We start from the raw sequence: 26,974 nt of genomic DNA, 5'->3' as shown, positions 1-26,974 counted from the left end.
GTGTTCTCTTTTCAGACAAAATGTAAAAGATGTGCATCAGATTATCAGGAACTGTTCTACAGATGAGATCAAACCAAGCAAGTTTCCAAGCTCACTTCTTAATTGTTTACAATCAGATGTAAAAAAGGGAAAATCCAGTCTTCAACAGCAATTGAACTGTGCAGAGAAAACCACCAGCGTATATAAAAGTCACATATCGTATCCTACCCTACCTGACCATACCTACCAAAAAGTTTATTGTAGCTATTAACTGATGGGCACCGCTTCCTTCATTCTACCAGTTTAGATCTTCCAAGTACCAGAATACAAATCTACGTGGGTCCTTTCCCACTTCTCCATTACAAGGTATACAGGAGCTCTTCTGCCCTCTCCTCAGCTTCTTGAGGAACACCAGTGTGGCTAAAGAGAAATGGAGAGCTTTGCAGGGCGTATTCTTATGCCAGTCTTCTGCCTGGTCACATTAGCGTCTCCATGATCTAGTTCTACAGAAGTACTTATGATAGTAAGCACTACCATAAATAAATATTTATGAGGTCAAGACAACACTTAAGTTCACCCAGAACCATAACTGGCCAGGATTTTTATCTGTGTCTCAACCAAAGGTATCCCACTAATGCCACAGAAACTACTCCAAATTTCACCAATACAATTTTGAGAATATACATTAAATATCATTTGCTTTGAATTTGCACAAGCTCAACAGAAAGGATACTTAAAAGTAAGAAGGTCAGTAGATATCTCAGTGTCATCAGTGGCATATGGTCCTGAATACACATCCTCATATGTGTAGAAGAAGGTTTCTGGGATTTTCTTCTTTTCCTCCTCAGGCCTTTTCTGTGATTTTGAGGATACTTCACTATCATCTTCTTCGTCAGAAGTGATATCTTCACCTCAGAAGTGGGAACATAAAAGAAATTCATATTAACCGTACAATTTGGGTTAGTTGCTGATATTTTCACCAAATCATAAAAGGGAGGAAGTCACAATTCTTTGTCCCCTTTGACAGAGCAATCAATACTTCATAGCTCAAAACAAGGGTGCTATGTCTTAGCAACTACTTGTCCTGGAACAGTCTGCAAGAAATACTCCCTCAGGCTTTTAAAAACTACATTGTAAATATTCAAAACTGAAGAATTTAAACAAGAAAAATTTTGAGACCATTTGAAAAATACTAGCTTCAAAATTTTAAGACTTACCAAAGCAGTTCAGTTGAGGTTTGTTTGATATTTAGATCTCCACTTCAGAAACCAAACAAATTTTAAAGTGTCTCTTTTCAGTAGCTATTGAATGCACATCGTTACACAATAGGATTCTTAAAACCACATACAATGGACCAGCACAAGACACTGCTGCCCTCAAGAAAGCAAACTGCTAATGTGTGGCTGAGTGTAGCTCCTCACTGGATTGCAATTTCCAACTAGTCCTAAGCACTCATTAAAAGTAGTTACCAGTTGGTTATCTCAGGTTAAATCCATTTTGTAAGCATTTCATGCTATTCTGACTCTTTTCTCTCATCTGACTCTTTGTTTCATGAGAAACAAACAAAGGGGTCAGAGACCAGCCAGACAAAGAGCAAAGTTAAGCCAACTGAAAGCGAGCAGAAATACTCCATCGCTGTAACTGATTACAGTCTGAGGTTATTAGGCTGTTCCTAACAATAACAGTAAAACAATGAAAACTAGAAAGTACTGGGGGTTTCAAGTTTGTGCCAACATCTCAGTGGACACCAGTTCTCAGCAATGCTCTCAATATCTGATTCCACTTGCTCCCCTTCTTCATTCTGTTCCTCTGCAGTTGATGATTCCTTCTAAACACTTTGTTTTGTTTTCTTTTGCAAAGTATAATTAGGATCACCGTCTTAGATATTAAATCCTTTGACTAATTTGTTAATATATGACATATTAAATAAATATATAGTTCTGTAGTAATAAAAGAAACTCCTCTGTCCAACAACAGACTTCCTGCTGTTTAGCATTAAGTGTAAGGAGAAGTTTGATTCCAAGAAAGAGTAATTTAAAACTTAGGGGAAGGAAAGAAACAAACACATCCTATAACAGAACAAAAGGTGTAATAGGAAGACCAAACAAATGCCAAAAGTGATGCAGCAATGCATCAAAAAATCCTTCCAAAGTGGATTTGTTATTCATGCTGCCTGGTTCTAGTGTGTTAGATGGCATGCAGGACACCTGAAATAGTCACTGGACAGGCATTCCAAGATGAAAAATATGTTAAAAAAAAAAATACTGTCCTCTGACTGAAAGAGTCTGTGGAGTTAAAAAGCTGATTTCAGTATTAGCTACAGAGACAAGTCTAAGCCACAGAAATTTTCAGGGGAATGACTTTGAGAGCTGAGGCACAGCAGGAACAGCAGGCACAGTTCTTAGTCCAGAACTTCACTATGATCAGAGTAAAAATAAAATCTGACAACACCCAGAGCAGGAACTGGAGATGAAGTAAGAAAGGGGTGAGTGGTGGAAGAAGCCAGAAGTTACTGTAGGTTCAATACTGAAATCACGCTGTAATGGGGAAATACTCACCACTGGAATCTGACTCTGCATCTTCTTCTGGTTCCTCTTCCATTGGAAAAGATGGATGTCCGCACTCCCTGGCAGTGGTAAAGACAAACCTTTAGTATTGTTGCCTTTATTTGCCATTTTGACCATTTTCGTTTCCTCTCAAATGCTTTGGGATCCCCAAAGATGCTATTTGTCTTCTGCCTGTACACAAATATGGATAATCTAAAGATATGTCCTACTTTGTAGAGTGAATTAATTGGCTTTAGGACTCCAGGCTCTGAATGAATTGGTACAGCAAGACTTTAATCTAAATACTGTGTAATGGTGGGAGCTGACATGATTTAAATGTGTTGAGTTTCTCGTTAATATTCTGGGATATAAGATCTGCTTTTGAGACAAGAAGGCTATTCCTTCACCTTGTGTTGGACTTGACAAAAATATCCAGAGACAGACATGCTAAGCTCACCTAATATCTTAAAATGAAAAGCAAGAGAGATGAATCTTTAAGAGAAAAGGACTTTCTTCAAAACACTATGATAATGGAAAACAAATTTTAAAAGTTAACACAATTAAAAAAAAAATAAATAGCTTAATAGCACCCCTTCCTCACATGATTTTCATCTTTCAGACCATTTTTTCAGGGTGCTAAAATTTTCATTTGTTACTATTGTCCTCTGAAGTGGAAAGTTTGTCATATAAATTTGTAATATGAAAACCAAACACATTGACCATTTTTACAAAAGTCACAAAAAGAAGGAAAAAAGCATAAGCATTGCTCTTTCTTTATATTTTGTTTTGCCTTTGATTTCATATGTGTTCTCCATTTCCAAATGAAACACCTTAAACTGCACATTGGAGCAACTCTGTACCAATACTACAGCATTAAAAAAAACTATCTTAAATCAGAAAATTCAGTTGTATATAAAGAAACATGAATACTCAGAATAAGAAATATGGGCAGGATCCCAGAAAATCTCCATTTGTGATCATGACTTTGATACCACAAAGAAGTCCCTAAAAATGCATTTCCTGTTTCCAGCTTTGGATCAGAATCCATTTGGAAAAAATATTTTGAGGAATTTCAGAATTTTCTGATATTTCAGGAAACGCAAAGTGTCCTAATGTAATGCCATCCACAAGAAGGACGAGGAGGACAAAAAAATATTTCAGACGTCATTCTTGTTGTTATATAGCCAATCTTCATCCAAAAGTTCTGAGAATCTGCCAGAATCTGATTTTCCTGCATAATTTTATGTATGAATTCCAAATGAGCTTTTATCCCTTAGGAGTGCTGAGAAAAACTTGAAAATAGACAAGCAGAAAGTTTTACATTGAGAAAACAAATGAAAATAAAACAATTGCAATAGATCTCGATATATTTAAATGAAGTTCATGAGTTTTTAATGGGGTAACACAACTGATATCACTGAAGTTGAAGAAATAGTTATAGACTATTTGCATAAATAGATAGTGGAGTGTTCAGAGACCTGAATTCTAATTCCAAACCCACTAATGACGTGTACAATTTGTATCAGCCATTTCACCTCTGGCTGTCTCGGTTATCTCCTGTGAAAAATTAGATAATAATACTTACCCATCTTAGCGAAGTGTTTTGATATCCACAGAGAAAAGAGCTATAAGATTTCAAATTATTGTAACTAATTAACAATCATTTATCTTCTAAAAATTAAAACTATCATAGTTTTCATTATAAATTAATTCCTATCTGGAAAATGCTTTAGGCTGAAAGAGGATATGAACATTTCTGCTTGTGCTGATATCTGGGTTCTAGTTAAAGAAAGACACTGTAATGTCCACTGCGCACACTTTTGTGATGGCATTCAAGCACTGTGCCAAAGCAAATTTTGAATTTAAGGACTCAGAAGAGGCTCAAGGGGGTAGCACGTCTACTTTGGCTGAAGATTCTGGGTTTCATGAATTGGCTAATCCAGAAAACTCTTGCGCCTGCTCACCATGACAAAGGCATGTATCTCTCTGAATGCTGATTTTATTTTCCTGGGGAGAGTTGGTAGGTCTTTTTGCAACAGATTTCCTAAATCAGAAAGATTTAAACCTTTTGATACTGAAAACTGAGAGAGTGATAAGTAGAATTTGTGTGACAAGTCTAGCAAGTAAAAAACAAGTTAGCAGTCATCATTTTTCTGCCACTGCCTGGCCAGGGCAATATATTTTCCTCCTAGTCCTAATAAATCAAGACACTGACTTGAAATATTGTACCAGATCCACATCAGTTCCATTATTTCCATGAACTCAGGAACTCATTCCAAGTCAGGACTGAATTCAGGTTATCCTTATTTCAGTGGACAGTGCTACAAGCTGGGAATTTCAGCAAAGTCCCATTTTCTTTCAAATTGCCTTTTTCTTAGCTATGTTCTCAAAAGCCACAGAATGGAGAAATGTGTTCATTCAGGTATATTACTTCAGTTATGTCAGAACTAAAATTTTTTTTGTCAATTTTGTTGCCACACAAAATCTTTACATATGGAGGTCTCTCAAAAATTCTCAGTAAATTTGGACATTAAGTGATTTCTCATGTCAGACAACTGTCTCATTTATTCAAAATACAGCATAATTAAATCAAATGGGTGTTTATTTGCTAACATATAAACAAATTCAGTGAGATGACACCACTTTCTATTTTGTCATCCTACACTTTTCTTCTTTCCAGAAAAAAAGAGGTTTAAATGTGTAAGCCTCATAAATGCAGTTCTTGCCTTCATAAACCCTGTGACTGACACTTCAACTGCATAAAATACATGAAATCAAATAATGATCAAAATGCAGCCTACAGTTTTACTTTAGAAAACAGAACATATCTAACAGTTATTTTAAGCTGTTTCTGCCCCACCATTAACTGTTTAAATGTGTTTAAATGACATCACCTATCAGATTTTACATCCACACAAGAGTGCTCATCGGTTCTGACCGCTAATTCAGTTTATGTAGAATTAGGGAACTGTTACCACAGAATAAAACTGCAATGCTAAAAGTACCAGCAGTAAGCAAGAGATTAAAAATTATGTCTATATCGTGCTACTTCTGCAGGATTTTATTTTTTTGGCTCATTCCAAAATGTGTTAATTTTTTTTGTAGAAAAGCTTTACACACTGGTGGAATTCAGGAAAGAAAGAAAGAAAGAAAAGAAAGACATTTGGCCTTTCTTTCAGAAGAGATTGTGCTATTCCTTCAATTGTTTTCATTCCACATGAAGGAACTCAGTTTGTCCCAGGATTTCCAATCCTGACTCCTCTTAGCACTGCACTGCGAGCCTTCCACGCTGCACTCTCTGCTCTTTCTGACCTGGGGGTAGCACTCGTCTAAAACACAGGTGCAGCATTCGGGTATTGTGAGAGGTGTCTGCCATGAGGAACTCCATACTTATCATCTCTTCAGCATCTTCCTCAAGTCTAGCTCTGCTTTGGATGTCTCAGGTTTCTTCCCATCTGCCAAGACCTGTTTCTTTAGCTGACTTTCAAATATGGTCTCCTCAGCATTTTTTTCTGAATCTTTCATTTGTGTTTGAAAAACAGCAGACCATTGAACATCTCTCTCAGCACTCCTTTCTGCCTTCAGACCACATCAAAGTACATCAACAATTTACTGGGCCACTGATGAGTGCAAAACGGGCAAAGAGGAGAGTCTTGCAAAACTCACTTTCATTAAAAAAATGAAGTCTTATAGTGTTTATATACAGAAAGAAAAATAGCAGAGTGTCAATCAGGCATAGAAAGCAGTGCTGTGTGTATATCACTATCCATCAGCACTAGAAAATTAGTAATAAAAGTCAGTTTAGGCAATCAACCCAAGATCCCAAGGAAGAAAAAAGAAATACTAGAGAATATGGCTGCTCTTATAACAGCTAGAAGACTTGAGAGCAAGGAGAATAATAGAAGAGAGCAATTCTCACAGCAGTTCAGTATATAAATTATTTACTAGTCAGAGACAGAGACAGCAAGGATAAAGCTACAAAGCAGGATCTAGACACATTATCTCTATCATAGCCCCATTGTCTCTCTTCTCCCTCATCAGAGAGAGAAAAGAGTAGAGCAGAGCCCTGCTATTGATCTTCTCATTATTACTATGTTGCACAAATGCAAAGTATTTTCCTATTTCATTAGGAGAAATAAATCTAACTCTAATTTACAGTCTTACACCTAAAGTAGCCCTCTGTATGATCCACATATCCTAGCTCTACAACATGCAAGCAAAAGTTTTAAGTCTATTAAAGCCTGCCCTGTGAATAAAGGTTACCAGGCTTTTACTACACAGAAATAAGGGCAGGTGACATCACCAGTTACTTATTAACTTACAGCATAAAGAAAAATCATAAAAATGAGTATGAGAGTAGTACCACAAATGCAACAGGCAATAAAGTTAACTGCCTCACACATGGCAAAGAAAACCCAAAAGGTCCCACATTTCAGATGCAGTACGGGACAGTGTATCCCTGCTGTAGGACATTTCATTCCTGTGTAGAGGGGATAGCAGAGGGCAGGCGAGGGACACCTGGCGCTCCGCAGGGCGAGCAGGGGAGAGGAAGCCCCAGCGGGGCCATGGGAAGGGTGCGGGCACAGAGAGGCCCCGGGAGGCGTGAGGAGAGGGGCTACCGGGAACAACTCACAGCACCAGCGGGCCCGCCGGGGGCGGCTGTCCCCGGAGCGGCCGCGGCCTCCCCTCAGCCCCGGTACCTGGGCCCGGAGCGGCCGCGGCCTCCCCTCAGCCCCGGTACCTGGGCCCGCTCCGCCGCCGAGCTCCGGTCTCCAGGCAACCGCAAGCGCCCCGGGAGCGGAGCCAGCAGGCGGGTCCGCGGCGCTACCGGGCCAATTGCGGGGGCTGCTGGTTGTTTTACTTTGGGTTGTTCGGGTTTTTTCTTTAAAGTAACTTCTGCTTTGGCCACGGTTGAGGTCCTTTCAGACCTCAGCGGGAAAATTAAATTAGTGACGGGTCTGGAGGAGACAGTCTTGAGCTGCGCCAGAGGAGGTTTAGGTTGGACATCAAGAAGAATTTCTTCACAGAAGAGATGATTAGATATTGGAGTGGGCTGCCCAGGAAGGTGATGGGGTCACGGTCCCCGGAGGTGTTTAAGACTGGACGAGGCACTCAGTGCCCTGGTCCAATTGACACAGCGGTGTTCGGTCACAGGCTGGACTGGATGGTCTCGGAGATCTTTTCCAACCGAACCGATTCTGTGATTCCGTGAATTCCCCAGACGTTCTTCCCGCCCGCAGTCTTTGTCGTGCGCTCCCGTGCGCCCTTCGCTTGGGGCGCGCTGCCCCGGGCGGCGCAGCTCGGGTAACTTCCCATGCACCTGTGTGCTCAGGACATAGATACATACATACATACATACATACATATATATAATATATTGATATAATAAATACATGTTTTGAGATATATATTTTTTCTTTTTACATATATATATAAAAATATATGTGTGTGTGTGTGTATATGTGTATGTGTATGCGTATGTGTATGTGTATGCGTATGCGTATGCGTATGCGTATGCGTATGTGTATGTGTATGTGTATGTGTATGTGCATGTGTATATAAAGCAGTTCTTGAAGCTGCCGGCTGGTATTTTGTCTGGCGTTCGGGCGGAGGGTGCAGGTACAGAGGGAGGGGACTGCAGCCGGCGGCAGCGCCCGGCCCAGGGACAGGTGCCACGGAAGGGGAGGGACAGTGGGCGCGACGTCCCCGGGCGGAGGAGGAGGAGGAGGAGGAGGAGGAGGAGGAGGAGAGGGCGCCATGGCCCCGCGCGGGCGCTGCCGGTGGGCGCTGCTGCTGGCCTGGCTGCCGGCCGGTGAGTGCGGCCCGGGGCTTACGGCCCCCTCCGGGCCCCCGGCCCGCCCTGCCCCGGGACAGCCCCGCGGCGCAGGGGCCGGGACTTGGGAGGCACCCTCGGGTTTCGCCCTCGGTTAAGGTGCCGCGGGGTTGGAGAGCGGCGGCGGCCCCGCGGTGAGGGGAAAGGGCGGCCCGGTCCGGGCGGGAGCTGTTCCCCCCCGGTGCCCTTTCCCGCCCGCGGGGCTCTCCCGAGCTCGGTACGAAGCCGTGCGGAGACGAGTTTCGCTCCCCGAAGGTGCGGCTGACCTCTCTCCCAGGAGGAAGTGGCCTCCTGCTTCCTGGCAGCCTCCAGTATCGGTCGCATGCTGCCAGCTCGGCTGGGACCCGGCCGCTGGGCACGGACACGGGGGGATCCCCCTTGGCCTCTCGCAAGCGCCCACCCCAGCTTTTGCTGCGGGCTCAGCAGCCACAACCTGTTGAGGATTTCTGGGGTAGCTGCAGTGCTGCTGCACCTGCTGAGCACCTGCTCGAGTGGGGGGCAGGAGCTCGCCTCCCTGCCCACGGGCAGCCTTCAGCCAGCAGAGTTCTCTCTGCCAGGCTTTGCAGGCTGCTTGACTTCTAACCTTCTCTTGGAAGTAAAGCGATCATTTCGCTTCTTGGATGCCTGGGTCTTGGCTGATAATCTGGCTTTAAATACTGAAGTTCGGTTTTTCACGGAGAACCAGTGAAGGAAGCAAAAAAGAATGGAGGCTATGCTTGTTTATTGTCTTGCTTGACAGCTGTGTTCCTGGAAGATGCTCTAGCCAAAACTTGGCTACACGGGGTCCAGAGGTTCGTGTCTTCACTTCGAAGCCATAGATGTAGCCAAAACTTAGTAGATTGGTGGTGTCCATATTTGTTCTTTCCAATCAAGATAAGAAAGATAGTGTCCTGCAGTGGAGTAATGCAGTCCAGCCCTAATTTCACAACTTTTCAGTTTTCTTGGAAGTTAATGGGAAACACTGGACATGCAGCAACATCTTACTCTTTGCTGGGAGGAACAGTAGGTTTTCAACCTCTTTAGAAAATAAGGAACTTCCCCTTCAACTCTGGCTGTTTTGAAGAACAGAGTGAGTAAGCATCCCTTCCATAAAGAGATGTGGGTTTTGTTAGTAAAAAGCACACAGTGATTTTGGATGTTTTATTCTTGTCAGAGAGATGCTGTTGTAGGAAATCCATGGAAAACATTCTGTTCCCATGAGCTTTGACAACTCATAATTCATATGGGGTCTCATTTAATTGACACTGAGATCAAGGTTTTGCTGATCTTGAGAGTTTGAATTGGTTTCTTGTGATTTTCTGCAATAAGGCCCTAGAGTCAGCTATTTCACAATGAAAGCTGAAACAAGATGTGTTGAACTACAGTGCTTTTAAATAAGAGCAGCTGTAACTACCTGTCAGTGGTCTGGACCTTGCCATGCTACAGCATTGTAATAAACTTGTTTTATCTAGAGGCTTGCACAGCTGCTAGTTTTTTTTGTGTTTAAGTGCATGTGCGTATATCTTATTTTTCAGAAAAGCCTTGGGTTCAGGGGTTTCCCTGGCCCTCTCTGTTTGTGTGGTATTCTTAAGGCAAATGAGTTTGCTCTGCCTGTGAATTCAGTTGGCTGACAAGGAGTGCCATTTCTAACCAGAAGCTGAGCAAGTACTACATTGACAATACCCTACTGCAGAATGACTTGTTGAGGCAGCATGCACCTCTGCAGCATCTTCTCCAGTGTGGAAACTGTGTGAGCTTGTATTTGCCTGGAATGTAGTGTTGAGGTGGCAGCCTAAGAGGACACTGAATGATGCTTGACAAAGAATGATGTTTGCAGTTGTGGTCCAGATGTTACTACATAGTAGTAGCAACTTGTTCTCTTGCTCTCATCCTGAAAACATGGACTAGAGGGAAAATCTTTGAATATATGATAAAAATCGAGTGTTGGTTCATGGAGACCTGTACAGTTGGTACCTTCAAGCATCCCACTTTTCTTCCTGACTTTTCTGCTGCCATGCTCCGCAGTTAAGAAGCAACTAGTACAGTGCTGCAATCCCTGCCTGGTTCTCTGGCATATATTCCAAAGAGGGCATCCCACACTTGCCCTTCACTGTTTGTATTCCCTTATCAAAGGCAACTGGTGATAACTTTGCTATTGTTAACGACAAGCACAACTTACTGTACTATCAAGGTTTAAATAAGATAAATATGTTTCTGGAGTATAGCTGAACTATGGTATAGCTTATGGGAAACTTTGTAAAACCTCCCTGAGTGTGTGCAGCTACTTGGATGGAAAGTGCTGTGGAGGTTGTTATGATGAGTATATAACAAATACATAATGATAGCTTCATTTAAAAGGATAAAAGGTAGTAATTGATGTGTGCTGTTCTGAAGTGGTGATAAACAATTAACTACAGTGCTACAACCTGAGAGTTGTATTGTCTTAATCCTGGTCACCACTAGATAACATTCTGATGAGTGTCTGAGCAAGACCTTGATAAAATTCATTTGGTGTTTATACAAACACATGGCCCTGCAAAACTTTTCTGATTAGGATTAAAAGCTGAGGGTGTCCTGTCCCATGTGCTTCTGGGACAATTTTCCCCATGCAGAAGGAGAGCACAGAGTGATGCGTTTCATAATGGTTACTCATGCTTTGGAGAAAATAATTAAGGTGAGCCAATGAAGCTTTCTTGTGTCAGGGAAAGATGTGGTCATGTTCTAACCAGGATTTGTAACCCTGGATAACTTCACCAGAGGGGCTGGGAGGTCTGTAGGTGCAGGTCCTGGACGGGGCCAAAGGAGATGTACTTGGGCCATTGGTGTGGTGCAGATGGTGTGATAGGAGGCCTGGGGAGTCTGTGGGCTGACGGCTTCCTGTGTTCTTGTTTGCAGGCTGCCTCTCCCTCCTGGTGACAGTGCAGGATGTTGAGCGTTACACCACCTTATTTGCGACTGTCATCCTCAAGTGTGACTATAGCACCTCAGCACAGCTGCAGGACGTGGTGGTGACCTGGCGCTTCAAATCCTTCTGCAAGGACCCCATCTTTGACTACTACTCAGCCTGTAAGTGTCAGGCTTGTCTTCCAAGGAATCCCCCTTCAAGTGGGAAGAAAGGGGAAAGTAGATTCACTGGGGTAGTACAGGCTTTTGACCCCTTCCTATGCAAAAACCAGGTGGTGACATTTCCTTGAACTCCAAGGAAATGCAGGTCATGTCTGTGATTTCCTTTGAAATGTCAAGGCCTTATGAGATTGTAGAAATCCCATCCAAAGCAGCTATTTTGTCCTCCTTGTCATCAACTCAGAATACAGGGCAGTTCAGCTGTGGTTGACACAAGCCAATCTTGGCAGCCCCATCTTAGGCTTCAGCATGTTTGAAAGCAAGGGCCCTGCAACAAGTGGGCTTAAGGATTCAATGGGAGACCTGTGCTTGGAGCTGGATACCTGTGACCAGGTGTTACTGATTTTAGGAAATAGAAGAAACACATGCTTTTTGAAGGGCATGAAGGCTTCTAAATAATGTTTAGTAGTGGTGGGAGCAGGAGCATTTCATGTGCTGACATTCTGTTGCGGGCAGCCTTAATTCAGGGGTGTTCAATATGGTACATAAACTGCATCCCAGGATAACCACTTGGTCCAGAAAGGTTATTATTCCTCTACATTTAGTGTTGGTGTGGCCCCACTTGGAGTACTGTATGTGGTTCTGGGTCCCAGGATTTAAGGATATTGAGGTACTTGAATGCATCCAGAGGAGGGCAACAATGCTGATTGATAGAAGGCCTGGAAGACACATTCTGTGAGGAGCAGCTAAGAACATTGGGCTTGTCTAGTTCAGGAAAAAGGAGACTGAGGGGTGACATCATTGCTCTCTACAGCTTCTTGAGAAGGGGAAGTGAAAAGAGAGGTGCTGATTTCCTCTGCCTGGTATCCAGTGATAGGTTGTGTAGGAATGGCTCAGTACTACATCAGTAGTGTACTGCTTTACATTTTAGATAATCATGAAATGATTGGACAGTTGGACTTGGTAACCTTTGTGTGTCCCTGCCAGATGAACTATTCTGCTCTGTTCTGTTTTTTGTAAACCCTGCAGAATATTTAGGTAGCCAGCCATAGCATAAGTGTACACTTAGAACTAAGCTCACAGTGGGGACTTGGTGGCCAAACTCTCTTTTGTGCAGTCTGGATGGGTTGGGTAGGCATGCTACCAAGTTCTCTACAGCCTGGTCCCCAAGCAGGTGGGTCCCTGGCTCAGCTGATCCCAGCAAAATGTGAGTGATTTTAGCCCAGGCTCAAGCTAATAGTCCCCAAAAGGGACTTCATGCTCCATTTTAGGTATGGCAGTGAAAGAGCCTTTGACAAGCTTTGTCCTCATCTCTCTTCACTGTGAGCTCTTCACAGAATATGCTGACTGAATCAGCCATTTCCCCAAACCTCAGCTAAATACTTGGAAAGTCGATGTTGGTTTATGATGTGAGTCTGTCAAAAAAGTATTGTACAGAAATTGCCTCTAGTCCTCCAGTAATTCTCTTGTGTCTTTACATTTAATCCTTAGCTGGAATCAAATGATGGATTATTTTCTGTCTTTATGAGCTCCACAACATGTAATAGGATACAGGAGGGAAAGGGATACAATCCATAGAGCAGTTCACATATGTCTGGAGATTTTGTTTGGTAGATAAACACCCTTTTGTTTTAGTTCTAGTACTCCTGGGTGTTTTATGACTTTTCTTTCAGCTTCATACTAGGAGCTGCCTTCCAGTCTACTATCATTAGCTTCTTTCTACTTCAGTCATGAGTATGGAAAGGCATCTCCTCTGCAGCTCATGCATTCTCAAAATCTCTGCCATTCCTGTGGCTCTACCTCTGTTTGCTTTTGAGTACTCCAAAGCAACTTACTGGTTTGAAGTCATGGTTTGTATTACTAAACCAAAACAATTGCACACAATGTACTCAAGAATTTCTCTGCTGCTCACAAGACGATAGAAACTGGTCTTTTGAAATAACTTCTGACATCTCTGATGATATGTGTTTGTAGCATACCAGGCTGGTTTAGCCCTTGGCCAGGACCCCTCTAACGACTGCAATGACAGCCAGCGGAAGGTGCGCATTGTCATCCAGAAATTTGGGCAGAAGGACCCTGTGCTGGGCATCGACTACCAGCAGCGAAAGATCACCATTCAGAACCGTGAGTGACCTCCCAGGCAGGCAGTGAACTCAGGAACTATCCAATATCTGGGTCTGCTAAGTGAAGAGAGCATGGTTAATGTAATCTGTAGCTTATATACTGCACATGGTAATGGAATAAGAGCAGTGTCCCCAGCTGGCCTGAGGGTGTTGGAGGCACTACAACCTAAGGCCGAGCTGAGGATGCCAGAGCATTTTGCTGAAGAGCATAACTGAGCTGAGGAGCTCAGAAGCTAGAAAACAGTACATTCTTCCAAGTATTACATAATTGTCCAGGTGTGTTATATGCTCCCTGCTGTCCGTGGAGCAATAGATACTGCTCCTGCCAGAAGAGCCATTGGGATTGCTGACCTAAGAGGGATAGTGATCTGTGTTCCAAAACCAGTAGGGTTGGCTTCCAGCAACACAGAAAACATGGACTGGTAGTGAATGCTCTTTGTAGGAGTTGTCAGCGTACTCCAGTGAGATTGTTTGAAGGTGATAGCTATGCTTGGGAAGAGGGGAGATGCAGTACTCTGTGTCTCCTGCAGGCAGAGAGCTCTTTTCAGATGGAGCCTGAACGTGGTGTCTGTCAGCTGCAAATATCCCACTGACCTCTCAGTCCCTCTCCCATAGGAGCAGATCTTGTCATCAGTGAGGTCATGTGGTGGGACCACGGCATGTACTACTGCGCTGTGGAAGCACCAGGAGATACCTCAGGTGATGCAGACAAAGAAGTTAAGCTGATTGTTCTCCGTAAGTGCCTGTGCTTTGTTGCCAAGATATCTCCTCCTGTTCTTCACCCCAAGACATCTCCAGCAGTGGAGAGGTGCTCAGTAAGCTACCATGGCCAGATATATTAGGATCAATCCTTTTTCTCTCTCCTTTTTCCCCACAGACTGGCTCACAGTACTCCTCATCATTCTCGGTGGCCTTCTCCTCCTTCTGCTGATTGGGATATGCTGGTGCCAGTGCTGCCCCCAGTATTGCTGCTGCCACATCCAGTGTGGCTGCTGTCCAACACGGTGCTGCTGTAATCAGAAAGGTGAGGTTTGAGCAAATGTGCATCCATTTTTGGCTTCTGTCAAGACAGAAGTTTGTCTGGGAGCTTGCTGAGCTCCACTTTCTCTCTTTTGTTCAGCATCCATATAAACTGAGACATTTCTTTGGCCAGTGTGACCTCCATGACCAGCTAATCTGAAATTAGAGGGGGGATTTTGGATACATGGAATCTATCTTGCTCCTCTGTGTCCAGCTGTCAAGTTTCTCCTCACTCATACCTTGTTACCAGCTTCTCTCACACCATCCAGGGCACAATCAGTTCCCTTGTCTGAGTAGCTCAGGACTTTGTTTCCTGTCTTGTGGTTCATATGCCTGTGTGTGTGAGAAAGGCAAGCAAATGCCTTGGTACTAGTCTCCAAACTAGTATGTTGCTCTGAGAAGAAATTCATAAAAATTGGATTTTTTTTATCTGCACCTTTTCTTCAGAGCTGCTCCTTCTACTAGGAAAAGGTTTTGTTTGGTTTTCTTTGGGGAAGAAAGTGAAAGTGGAGAAAGATGGTCTCTCTGCTGGTCAGCCTTGCAAGTGCATTCTGAAGTTTTGAGGGTAAAAAGAAACTTTGTTGCATTTGCTTTTATCAGTAATAAAATTTCTACAGATCCTGTTCTTTTAATAAGGCTAATGTTTGAGTTTTGGCTGTTAATTTCATATAACCTCTGCATTCCTGTAACTGAACCTTGGTTAGCAACAACTAGACTAGTCCCCCTGAACCTTACACAGTCTGACAATAACAAAATACAACAAATAAGTTTATTTATCATTGAAATCACCAGGTTCTTCCCCAGGTGCTACAAGGAGAGGATTTATGAAGAAGGAGCTGTGTTTCAGATTTACCTTTACTTTCAAAGCAGCTATTTAGTTATTAGCTTGGGTGTTAGTAAGCTGTGAGAGTTTTAGATTTAAGTTGAATTTGCTTAGCCCTTGCAAAGAGTGAACAGAACATCCCTTTTATTGCTAAACCCAAAACTAAACATTGGAGGCTTTACAGGTTGTCATGTAAAATGTGTAGTGTTGAGGAGGCTGTGGAAATCTGGCAGAAAAATCAGTTTCTGTGAAGGGGGAGAGAGGTGATGGAGATGAGAGACTTACACCTCCAGAATTCCTAGTTCTCAGCAAAAAAGAGGTTCAGAGTTTGTGTGAGCTCCTTTCTGTTTTTCTGTGCTGCAGATTATAGCTCACCCCAGACTGCTGCTGTTATTTCCTGCCTCCTGTTAAAGAGGAGGGATTCTTGTAGGGTTCTCTAAACCTCTCCATGTTCATGAGAGAAGGTACAGACAAGTCCAGCCTCCTTGACTGGATGCTGGATTCTGTGTCTGTAATTTCCATCCAAGATGCCTGCCCTCTTTATCTGTTTTGTAAGGGATCCATGTGCCTGTTCCTCTCCACTAATACACCTTCTCTTTACGACAACCTCCCTCTGACTTATCCTATTGGCACTCCAAGAAATGAACTGGAGGCCTTGCAAAACACAGGAAGATAGATTCAGGGGACATCTTTGAAACAGTGCTGAGGAATAACATTCCACACAGCTGAAGAGAAGGCAGAAATCCTCACCTGTGTAGATCACAGGGCGAGTGTGGGTGCTTCCTTCCCCATCGTCGGCCACTAGAGGACAGCGTGGATCTGCTGAACAATCACAGGAGCCAGTGAGGCAGGATAATCCCTGGTGCTGTGAATCACACCGTTAACGAGCATGGGTTTGAAGCGAGCAATAAAAGGAGTGCAATGTTTGAGTAATTCAGGATTGATGTACAGAAATATTAGACATGCCCCAGGAGCAAGCCAATTACATTCCCCGTGGAAAGCTCTGAAAAAAGCCCAATGGAGTAAATATACATATGACCTCCTACTGTTCCTATTTGTTCCTTTTCTGCTGTGGACTTCTTCCAGTAATGAATCAAGGAAAAATAGGATATACTTGCACCTGGGTCTCACTAAGTTGCAAAATATTTTATTTTTATAATTGGCCCAGCAGCTGTTGAAGTCTGTCAAAGGTGAAGAACAGATTTTTCCAGCAGAGAATAACTGGAGGGAGCAACACAACTTTCTGGCAAAATGGGGTAGGAGTTTTGGAATTAGGGTGAATCTGACCTTCCTCAGATAAATATGTTCACTTTAAAAAGATCTCTAACTTCTGTTTGACAGATGGGAAATCAGAGTATATATTGGATTCAAATTGGAAGGCAGAGTATCTGGGGAAGGAAGAAGGGCTGATGGTAATGAAGGAAGACCAAGGCTAATTCTGGATTTGTTAAGCTGTAGGGAGAGATCAGAAGATGACAGGGACAGGATGACTGTGGTCCTAGTGACAGCCTTCCTACCTTAAGAGGATGCCAAGCAGGTGTGCCCACAGGTGCTGGACCTCTTACTCCTCAGGCAAAGACCAAGGTCAAAACCCCTAGGACATGCACTCAGCAAGCTCTAGGACATTCTCAAGGTAATAACTGGAGGAATGGGAGAAGGAGAAATAAGGCCTTCCCCTTCTGTTTATTCCTTTTCTTTGTATTCCTGTTCTCTCATTCTCTAAATTTGAAATGTAAACTGAAAGGATATCCCTTGGGGGAAAAAAAAAAAAAAAAAGGAATCAAGTTTGACATAAAGTTCTTGGCAGCTGCTACCTCAGACCACGCAGCTTTGAGGATACTGAGATTATTAGGATTAAAACCCCTGAAGTTTCCAGCTTTGTAGTTCCCTCTGGTTGAAACCAGACTGGGGAGGGGAAGGGAGTTTGCAGTGAAGAATCAAGTGGAGCTTCACGAAGTGTGGAGAAAAGGAAGGATGTGTTAAGAGGCATGGTCAGTCCCTCTTTTGCTGCAAGTGGTGCTCTGGATAAATCCAGTGAAACAGCTGAAGGAGGACATGTTTAGTAACTGGAGTGCTATCTAAAGTGGAGAGCTCAGTCCCACAGGGCATGCAGTCTAAATGCTGCCTACTGCAGTGAACCCAGGGGACAGAATTAATTGGAGCTTAGCTGTAGCCTGGTTTCTTAAAGAAGCAAATCTTATGCAGTCAACTTGTCTGTCTATCCCTTGTCTCTTTCCCTCCAATAGCTTTTAATTTCATCAGCCAGCTTCAGCCAGATTGATCAGAGGGGTGAAAGTCTCAAAGGCAATTATATTCCTATCTGTTTCTTGAACTGTAATGTTTTGTTCATGCCTGACCAGACAGGAGGCTGCAGTAAAAGTCTGTGACTTCTGAAACTCAAGGAAAGCCATAAAAGAGAAATTTTTAAAGGCACTGTTGCTGAAAAGCTTCAGCTAGTAATAACAGACAAACCAGGTTTTGTCAGGTCAGGGACCTGCAGAATTTACTTGCTTCTAAACTTAAGTTTTGATTGTTTGTGGTAGACAAAGTTAAGTTTCTGTAAGATGTTTTAGGTATTTCCCCAAATGAGGCAGCAATGAGCTATGGATTGAAGACAAGTGAGCTTGTCTGTGTTGAGGGGATGAGATAGAAATGCTGAAAAAAAGGAAGTGAAATTGGAGTCTGACCCCACTAATAGGGGTCTGGAGTTAGCAGTGGTGGAAACCCTGTGAAAGAGAGAAATTTCCACTGTTTCACACTGGAAATTGCTGTTGAGAACAGGAAATTTAGTTTGTTCACCACTTTGACCACACTGTCTAAGGGGATTTAATTTTAGCCGTCATTCTGAGATAAATTATGGAGTGACAAGAAGAGTGGTCAAAAGACTAGAAAGGGAAAAGCTGAACAGTGCACCTCTGAGTGCCCTCTTTGTGAAACAGAGAAAAAATAATGGAGTGTAGAGTGGAAAATATGATCTGGACGGAACCCATATAATGGTTGCAAGGAAAGGTCTCATTTAGTGGGAAATCGAAGCCAGAAGAGAAAAGGACCAGTGATGAGGTGAAAGAACTTTGAGAGAGAGAAAATTGTCGCATGTCTTGATGTATGAAACATTATTTCTCACCTTTCTGCAGCTCTACTCATAAAGACAGGGCAAGTAGAAGTCTTAACTTAGTTATGTGCTGCATACTTAATCATAGTGTAATTTGTTCCCAGTTGTTGGGACTGGAATCAGAATGCTAGGCAGTAAAGCTTTTCTTCTGTTTTAGGTACTTTTTTGAAGATGTACAACTTTGCATTGGAATTTCCTGTGCTCTGATTTACCTTTGTTATAGGGTGAAGAGAGATTTTAATTTTTTGAGCTTCCTGTATCCAAAGGCTACAGCCTGTGAAGCAAAATGGTATGTGATCTGCAAATTGTGCCCTCTGGACAGGTGCTGTAAGCTTGCTTTTTCTTTTACAGTACTGGAACGGCACCAGTTCATGAAGCGGGCTCAGGCACTTGCACCTTGGTTATCACCCAACATGTTCTACGGAGCTGGTGACAGGAACTCAAAACTTTCCTCTTACCAGCTGAACCCTCTGCTGCAACAAGGTGAGACCATGGGCATCATTTCAGAGGGAAGTCAAGATGAGAAACAGGTAACTTCTTAAGGAAGTTCAGCATTGAGGCTTTAGCCTCTCTACCAGAAAGGAGAGAAGGATGTTCCTAGCATGACTGCAAATCTAGAAGAACAGCTCTGACATACCTGCAGCTCACCAAAAACTTGTCTTGGTGCATAAAAACAGCCTGGTATCCTAATTGTCTTGCTGGGCTCAGTGCTGGGTGAAGCAGTTTAACACTAACTAAGGTGTATCTGTGCTACACCCCAGGGACTGCAGGGTAAATATACCCAGCTTATCTTGCTTTGTGTGGCAGAGGAGGGTACTGTCTCTTTGTTCTGCTGTGCTGGTCACGGTCAACTCCTTATAGCCAAAACTGACATGACAAGTGAGGTGCAGTTTGTTTGAGTTCTTATCAAATGTCTAGTCTTCAAATGATTAAGGGCAAACTGCCTTCTGTGCAACAGATCTAGCCTGCGTGCAGCAAAAAATGAAGGACTCTTTAATGAACCAGGAAGAATTTTCTTCTCCATTTGTTGTTTATATCTGTACATAGATGTGTGTGTGTGTGTATGTGTGCATACATATAAAAATTTCTTTTTTTTTATTTTCATTTTCTTTTGCAGTATTTCTTCTGGTTCAATGAAATGCGAAAGGAAACATTATGGTCTTTCTCTGATTATCTTTAAATAAAATATGATATCAGTGCTGTAGGAAAAAGTGTTCCTTTAAATACACAGACTATATTTCCAGGTATGCTGGAAGCTTACCCCTGTACTGCCTAAAACATGTTAGATCATGCTACAGCTTCTTAGTTACTACTCTTTGCACCATACCTCATTTGGTCTGGTTGTGGTGCCTGAGACAGCTCTTGCAGTGAGGTGGAGCAAGAGAAGAGAAGCAACTCAGCCAGGATCATGAGTGCAGAAGGGCCTTCAGTGTTTTCTCTTGACTTTCTGTGTTCTCCTGTGCTTTTATCCTTAGATGTATCTCTACAGAACAGTCTTGCACTGGTGCAGCCACAAGCCCAGCTTTCCCATAAGAGCGGTGTTCTGGACTATCTGGAGTCTGAAATCCAAAACCTGAATGTGTCCCAGCCACGGGCGCCTCCCCACCAGCGGCAGGCTGTGCAGCCCAGCTTGCTGTCCTCGCTGGGCTCCGACATCCTGCCACCTCCTCTTACCGACCACATCTCCTCCATCCATGGCAGCAGCAGCTCCTCACGGCCACACAGAGCTGCCCGCACCCCCAGGCCCTGGGACTCCGCAGCAGAGGACAGAAGGGAAAACCGGAGGTGGCCCTTGCCTTCCAGTGGGGATTCTCATTCCAGCTACAGTCAGGAGCCTTGGGACAGACAGAGAGAGGATCATCCTCAGAGGCAGAGGACAGGTGGCTACAATGGCAGGCCCCAGCACTCCAGACGGGATGTGTCACCCCCACGCCAGGCTGAGAGGGGCAAGAGCAGCAGCAGTTTCTATCCAGAGGAGACCAAGGAGCGCTCCAGCCACCATCGTGGTGGGAGGCAGGAGCCCGGGGGAAGGCGAGAATATGAGCACCATGCTGGGAGGAGCAATTACTCTGGCCAGAGGCGACACAGCTACTCCCCCCCATCTTCTCGCAGGGGCTCGTGGAGCTCCTCAGAGGAGCAGGTCCGTGTCCCGGTGTCAAACCGCAGGCGGAGGAACCGCAGGTCCCGGGAGTGGCCAGAAGAGAAACCCCCCAGTTACCGCTCCTTAGAAATCATCCCAGCTCAGGACAAGAAGCACAAAAGCAGTGCAGGGACCCGCTCGGTGAGTCAGCTGTCTTTGTGATTTCCCATCTAAGGGAAAAGGTGGGGTTCAGGGATTGAGAGGGAGTGTTTTCTACCTTCTGTAGTCTGTTGTCTTTCAAAAAGAGGCCAAGGAGGAAGGCGTGCTCTGCACAGCATGGTTATGAAGAGGCTGCTGAGTACCTGCCTTCTGACAGGCATTGCCTGGAGGTAGTGTGTTCAGGGGCAAAGTAAAAAGTCAAATCCCTGGAAGTGTTCAATGCCAAGTTGGGTGGGGCCCTGAGCAATCTGGTTTAGTGGCAGGTGTCCCTGTCCAGGGTGGGGGAGTTGGAACCAAGTGATCTTTAAGGTCCCTTCCAACCCAAATGATGCTGTGATTCAGTGATTCTGAAATCAGTTATGTCCCCTACAGGGTGACATGTTATATTCTTGTCCACATCCGGAGGCTTTTGGGATTCTGTGTATATATTGGTGTTAAAATAGATGTTCTGGTACTGACTGGGGAGAAAGCACTTCCAGACTTGGCAGCAGCATCCATCCCTCTGTAACCAGCTGTTCTGCAGGTGTTGGTTTATTTCTGATTTCTTTTAAAAAGTGCATAATATTTTTAAGATGGCACATATGGGAAAACATCCAGGTACGATGGCTAAAGCTACATGAAATCGGCTTTAAGGTCATGGGTGGCATGGATGAAAAATGTGACATTCTCCAGGCCAGGTAGAAGAGGCTGACTCCCTTGTTGGGACTCCTGAGAGCTGAACATACATTATGTGGGCAGTGAACAGCTACTGTTCACAGCTCTTCTTGTCAGTTCACGCTGGGATTAGACTTCAGGTAGCAACCTAAGTCTGAAAAGCTTCATATCCAATTGCTAATCTCCAAATTAGACAGTGTATTCCCCCTGAAAAAATGGAGATTCTTTTAAATCAAAAAATGTTAAGTGTCCCTTATCACACATATGCAGAATTTTACAAGGTGGGAGTATTTTGAGGGGCTGCATGTTGCACGTTACCATTTTCCCTTCTGTGTTGTGGAAGTGTAATTCTGGTTCCAGATGGAATGTGTACATGTATGAATGATTTTTGTTGTGGTGCTCAGAGCAGGTAGGAAGACATAGGATTTTCATTCATCATTCCTCATTCCTGAATCTTTTATTTTCTCTTGCAGGACAGAGGAAGTTCCTACAGTGGAAGAAGCATAGTCATTTGATGTCAATACTGGAAGAACTAAGATTCCCACTGGACTCCTCCTAGTTTTTCTGTTTAGGTTGGGATGGCTGCTTTTGATTGAACAGACAAACAGCAATAAAACAGATGAAGCAGCTTCCCCTTAGGCTTACAACTCTGAAGAATATTTGTCTAGTGCCATGAAAGCCATACATAACCTATTTTTATTGCTGTGATTTGGAAATTTAGGTTGGGCTAAGTTCTAATGGGCTGAGGTTTGTTGAAAACATTTTAGTAGAAACAGCAGATTTGTTCACTAAACAGTGTATTCCCAATCTTTAAAGAGAGATACCAGTTCTCTCTGTTAAGTGTCGTGGCACTGCAGGGAGCCCAGCCTGTAGAATGCTGGTACTTTGCACACCAGTTACCGGAGGAAGGTTCCAATGTTCACAGAGTTGTAAAATCACAAGACAGTAGAAAAATTTATATTGGAAGCGGCCTCTGGAGGTCATCTGATCCAGTGCCCTGGGAGCTTTGTGGAGGGAGGCACAACATCTTTCTAAGGCCCTTTGTTGTACCTCAGAATGTGTAATGTTTGTTGCTTCTGCCTGGCTGCTCAGCATAGCTGGGACAGTTGTGTCCTTTTGTCCCCACTAAGCCTCTCTCCCAAACAGGAGGATCACAGTGTTGGAAGAATGTTGAGTGCCTTAATGATGTCTCACTGGCATGTCTGCAAATTGCCAGCTTATCTGCTCTTTACTGACTGAAAGAACCTGTTCTTCTTTGAGCCTAGACCTTAGTGCCTTAAAAGATACTTGTTCTAGCCTTTCATCCAGAATTGAATTTATTTGTAAACTTAAATTTATCAAGGTTTGTCCTTCCCTACAAGGACTGAGCAAAGTATGACTACTCTTCTTTATACCATGGAGCAGAATTTCCTTCAGCTCAAGTAAGCATGGTTTTGGTGAATATATCTTGCCTAAGCCATGTACTTTTTTCCATATATTTTATATTCTCCCTTTCCTCTCCATGCCATGTATCATATACATGGGATGGGATAAAGGGCTCTAGGGAAGTCTTATAGTCACCATTTTTACTTGATCTTTACCCTGACCAACCCTGCATGTGTGGTGCATCTGATCTGGAGCTGGATTGTAGGATTTCCTCAGTTCCCACCCTGACACTACAATACAGAATTTCTCCATGCTTTGAGACCAGTTGTGAAGGAGAACTTGTCATTTCTGCTTGATGAGATTAATCCACTGTTTTAATTTAAAATGTGCTGGAGAAAGAGGAGTTCTGTGGATGCTGGCTGCTTCCACGGGAAGCTGTCTTGCCAGAGGCGCTTCTTGGATGTAAGAGACTCTGGTTGGTGAGGAGCTTTTGGAGAATCTTGTGAATTTTTTTGTAACCCAGAGGCACTGGAGATTGGCCAGTACCAATGACTGTCTTGCCTATCTTATTTCCTAGCCTGTCCCACATGGCTTGCTACTTGCTACTGTTACACTTGCTACTGTTTGGTTTTTAATGTCCTAATTACTGATGTGCTTATGCTTTTCCCTGGAAAACGTGGAGAGACTTTCACTTTCTCCACCTTTTTTTTCTTTTTTTTTTTTTCTTTTGACAATGATGGGAAACATCACACTTTGAACAAGTGGTTCTAGCTTCCAGTGTAGTTGCTGGTCAAATGAGGGCTAGTCAGAGTGCTCATCTTCCTACAGTTTCTTGGCTGAACATGCTTATTTCTAATTCCTGCCTATGGAGATAAAGTAGGAGGACCAAGGACCTTCTCTGGTTGACTTTGTTTCAGCACTGGAGGCCTACTTTTTGAAGACAGAGGGTCTCTTTCTTACTGTTGATGGCTATCACAAAAATTAAAAAAAAAAAGAGCTAAAAGACTGACTCCAATGTTTTAATTCAAGAAAGGAGGGCTGTAATTAGCATTGTGCTTGTCTGCATTAGGCCCAGACTGAACAGTGTGAATTGACCCATGAGTCACGTTTGAAATACAGGGAATTGTGTTTGCAGAACTTGCAAAGCTAGGATCGCTCTTGTATCTATCAGCCACTGTCTGTGGATCATTTTTTTCTAATTTTGTAACATGCTTAAGATTTTATGAACCACCTTTTTGTATGATGGATTATTTTTATTAGTTAAGAGGCATTTATGATGACTGCAATGACAGAAAATTATATGGGGCTGCTTCTTCCAAAACTAGCAACCAGTTTACATGTTATTAGATATTTACCTTCTGCTGACTTTTAGCAGATTTCCAGGGCCCTGCAGATTCTACCCTTGGAAGCTGAATTGGTAACTTGGAATTTGACTCTTCGTTGTGCCTCCAATAGGTTCATACATTATGCAAGACAACTTTTTCCTGTCCTAGCCCAAATGTCCAGGCTTCAGGAAAGGGCTGCCTCTTTCTCCATCAAAGAGTAGAGACTATTTGAGACACACAGTGAGATTCCAAGATAGTTGCATGGAAGGAGTTCACTTTCCTTCACATTCAAATGTGTACAAGCCAACACGTATCCAGCAAGTTTTCCCAAGAGCAAGAAGCCACTCACTGCAAGATGACTCTGTAACAGGAGTAGGTATTGGAGCTGCTGGAGTATGAGCACACCAACAGCAGAAGTGGTGCTTTTTTATATCCATCCTGTGAAGGAGCCCTCCATCTTTCTTTGGTCCTGTAGTCCCCATAATTGAGCTAGGGTGACTAATTGTAGATTTCTGAACACAATTCACAAATTGTGAAGTCTGAAGGGTTTTATCTATATCATATTCGATTTCCTCTTCAGTGACTTTGTTCATGTTTATAGAAACGTTAAACAAAACTCTTCAGGGAAAATTGATTGTATCTCTGTGTTAATTCTGTAACTTCTTAAATTGTGACAGAAGCAGATTGGGTGATCCAGCGGGGAAGCAGAAATTATACCAGGCTTACTGGTCTGCGGACCACTGTGGTTCATAAAGCACCAGTTGGTGGGCTGTGAAATAATGACAGAGGAAATCTATCTTTTTGTGCTTTACAACTGCAAGCAGAAAGAAAAGTGGGAAGGAAATGGGCTCTGCCTTAGATGCTTATTTCTGATTTTAATTGGCTATAAATGAAACCCATTGTGGCAGCATTGTACAATACAACGTGGACCCTTTTCCTGTAAGATCACAGGGTCTTTGACTTTTTAAGAGAGAGAGTGAACAGCTCCAATACAGCACACTGAAAGAAATAACAGTAGGAAATATCCTAGCCCCATTCTTTTTACATTGCAATTTATTCATGCTTAATTTTTTAGCCATTCCAAAGAGCTGATTTTCATATCTCAGCCCATTTGTGATGGAAAAAGTTGAATATTTCACATATGGAAGATATTGCTATTCTAGATTTTTGTTCTTCCGTTCATGCCAGAAGAACAAGAAAAATACCTTACCCCCAAAGAATGAATCTTTTGTCGCAGATAAAGAGCTTTCATAGCCACCAGTGTTACCCTGATTTAAAATAATGTAATGAGTAAGTGACCATGCCATGCAGGGCCAGATAAGGTCACCCATGCTACAGTCAGCTGCTTTCTACCTCAGACCAGAGATGCATAAGAGAGATAAAGAATCGTGTGATTTTTTCTTTGATTAAGAAAGTACTTGCAATATCTGGCTTTCTTGCTTATTTGCAGAGCGCCCTGCCATTCTGGAATGCCATTCCAGGAACGGGGAGCAAGGGCTGCTTCTGTGCAATCATTGATCTGCGGTCTTGGCAAGTGCCTGTTTGGCACTAGAAAGTGCTGAAACGCCCAGCTGCTATCTCTGGGATTGTATTCATGATAGCACTGCCTAAAGTTAGACTGACTTCAGGACTGGGAACTTGCCTTGTGTAACACCTGCAATGCAAAGCTCTAGCAGTATGAATTGCCACACAGGGCAGCTAAGTCCCTTCTGTTACTACCTCCTGCAGCACATCAGTTTAAAACATCATCTTAGAGCCTCCCATTTGTTGACCTGACATAAGAAAGAAATGACACTTGAAGTTATCTTAAATTAACCCCTCCAAGTAATGACTGTTCATTCCTGTTTCTGCTAAGTTTAATGCCTATGATGTGCCTTGTGCTGGTCTTCTGAATGTTATTCCAGCTGTAAAAGAAGATAATACATGTGTAGATTGTCTTCAATGACTGTCTAATGTGTAATTGAAATATAAGAGAACTTTTAACCAGTTGCTCTAGTGTATTCTTCCTAGACCATAAATTGCTTTTTAGTGTTTGCACCAGAAGTAGAACTGAAAAGTCTCTGTTCTTATTTCTTGAGTTAACTTTTTTACACATCAGTAAGAATCTTCTGCTGTTATTTTATTGGACAAAAATGCAAAATGGTTTGCTTGTATGTGGGATTTTTTTTTCTTCTTATTTTGGGAGACTTATTTTTCTTTATTTTTCTGAGAAAAAAGATCATTTGGATAAAAACCTAGAGAGTGGAAGAATGTTTGGAAACCACTGTCAGCCCTCTTCAATGATGTGACTCATTGTAGCTTGGCTGCCATGTCTGTAAAACAAGAACACTTACTGTTTGGTTCTAAAGCACTTGGAGCACTGTGAGAGGAAAAGTCCTCTAGAAATCTTGTTTGGCTGATAAATGAAGGTACTGGTTGAGCTTTTCACACTTGCCACATGCAAGAGTCACCCAATAAACAAGTGGTTGACGTGAGAATGGAAATCTGTTGGGTCTCACACAGTAGGCCCAATTTCTGTCCTCCCATTCCCCCAGCTGGCACCCTTTGTAGTTCAGTGTTGCAGCCTTTCTGTCTCCTACCCCTGGCTGCATGTGCCAAAAACAGGTGACAGGACCTACTGGAGACCCAAGGGCCGCTTGGACCACAAGCTATGAGAAAACGTTCCCTACAGCAGCAGCGCAGCCACTTTCTGACTGGGACTGGGGAGCCTCGGAAGAGGTTACCATAGAATCTTAAGAATGGTTTGCATTGGAAGGGACCTTACAAGGTCATCTCATCCACCCTGCCCCTGCCTTAGGCAGGGATACCTTCCACTACACCAGGTTGCTCAAAGCCGCATCCAACCTGGCCTTG

The 26,974-nt window shown here is 43.2% G+C and overlaps 2 protein-coding genes across 2 annotated transcripts in view; one reads left to right on the top strand and one right to left on the bottom strand.

Annotated features, from left to right (window-relative positions):
• CFAP44 (cilia and flagella associated protein 44) overlaps positions 1-2,621 on the bottom strand; it is a 37,391-nt gene extending 34,770 nt beyond the window's left edge. The window contains exons 1-2 of the mRNA XM_088051245.1: positions 2,538-2,621; positions 713-890 (exon numbers count right to left, since the gene is read on the bottom strand). Coding sequence (XP_087907371.1) covers positions 713-890; positions 2,538-2,580 — 221 coding nt within the window. The 5' untranslated portion in view covers positions 2,581-2,621. The remainder of the gene's footprint in view (positions 1-712; positions 891-2,537) is intronic.
• Positions 2,622-8,261: 5,640 nt separating this feature from the next.
• Positions 8,262-26,104, top strand: ILDR1 (immunoglobulin like domain containing receptor 1). Its single transcript, XM_014253489.2, has 8 exons — positions 8,262-8,337; positions 11,233-11,403; positions 13,375-13,524; positions 14,139-14,258; positions 14,401-14,547; positions 18,830-18,961; positions 19,954-20,759; positions 21,905-26,104. Exons 1-8 carry the CDS (start codon positions 8,283-8,285, stop codon positions 21,944-21,946), a joined length of 1,623 nt encoding a protein of 540 aa, XP_014108964.2. The 5' UTR covers positions 8,262-8,282; the 3' UTR covers positions 21,947-26,104.
• Positions 26,105-26,974: the final 870 nt, after the last annotated feature.

This window comes from Pseudopodoces humilis, chromosome 2 (assembly GCF_049639895.1).
Source record: "Pseudopodoces humilis isolate 2021_Gansu_Grassland_sample_001 chromosome 2, ASM4963989v1, whole genome shotgun sequence".
Lineage (NCBI taxonomy): Eukaryota > Metazoa > Chordata > Aves > Passeriformes > Paridae > Pseudopodoces > Pseudopodoces humilis.
This window is presented reverse-complemented; position numbering and strand designations above follow the sequence as displayed.

Excerpts from the sequence above, each read along its gene's own strand:
- ILDR1 (XM_014253489.2), top strand. The coding sequence starts at position 8,283 with ATGGCCCCGCGCGGGCGCTGCCGGTGGGCGCTGCTGCTGGCCTGGCTG. Across the intron at positions 14,259-14,400 it reads AGTTAAGCTGATTGTTCTCC|ACTGGCTCACAGTACTCCTC; the intron begins GTAAGTGCCTGT and ends TTTTCCCCACAG. Across the intron at positions 20,760-21,904 it reads GCAGTGCAGGGACCCGCTCG|GACAGAGGAAGTTCCTACAG; the intron begins GTGAGTCAGCTG and ends TTTCTCTTGCAG.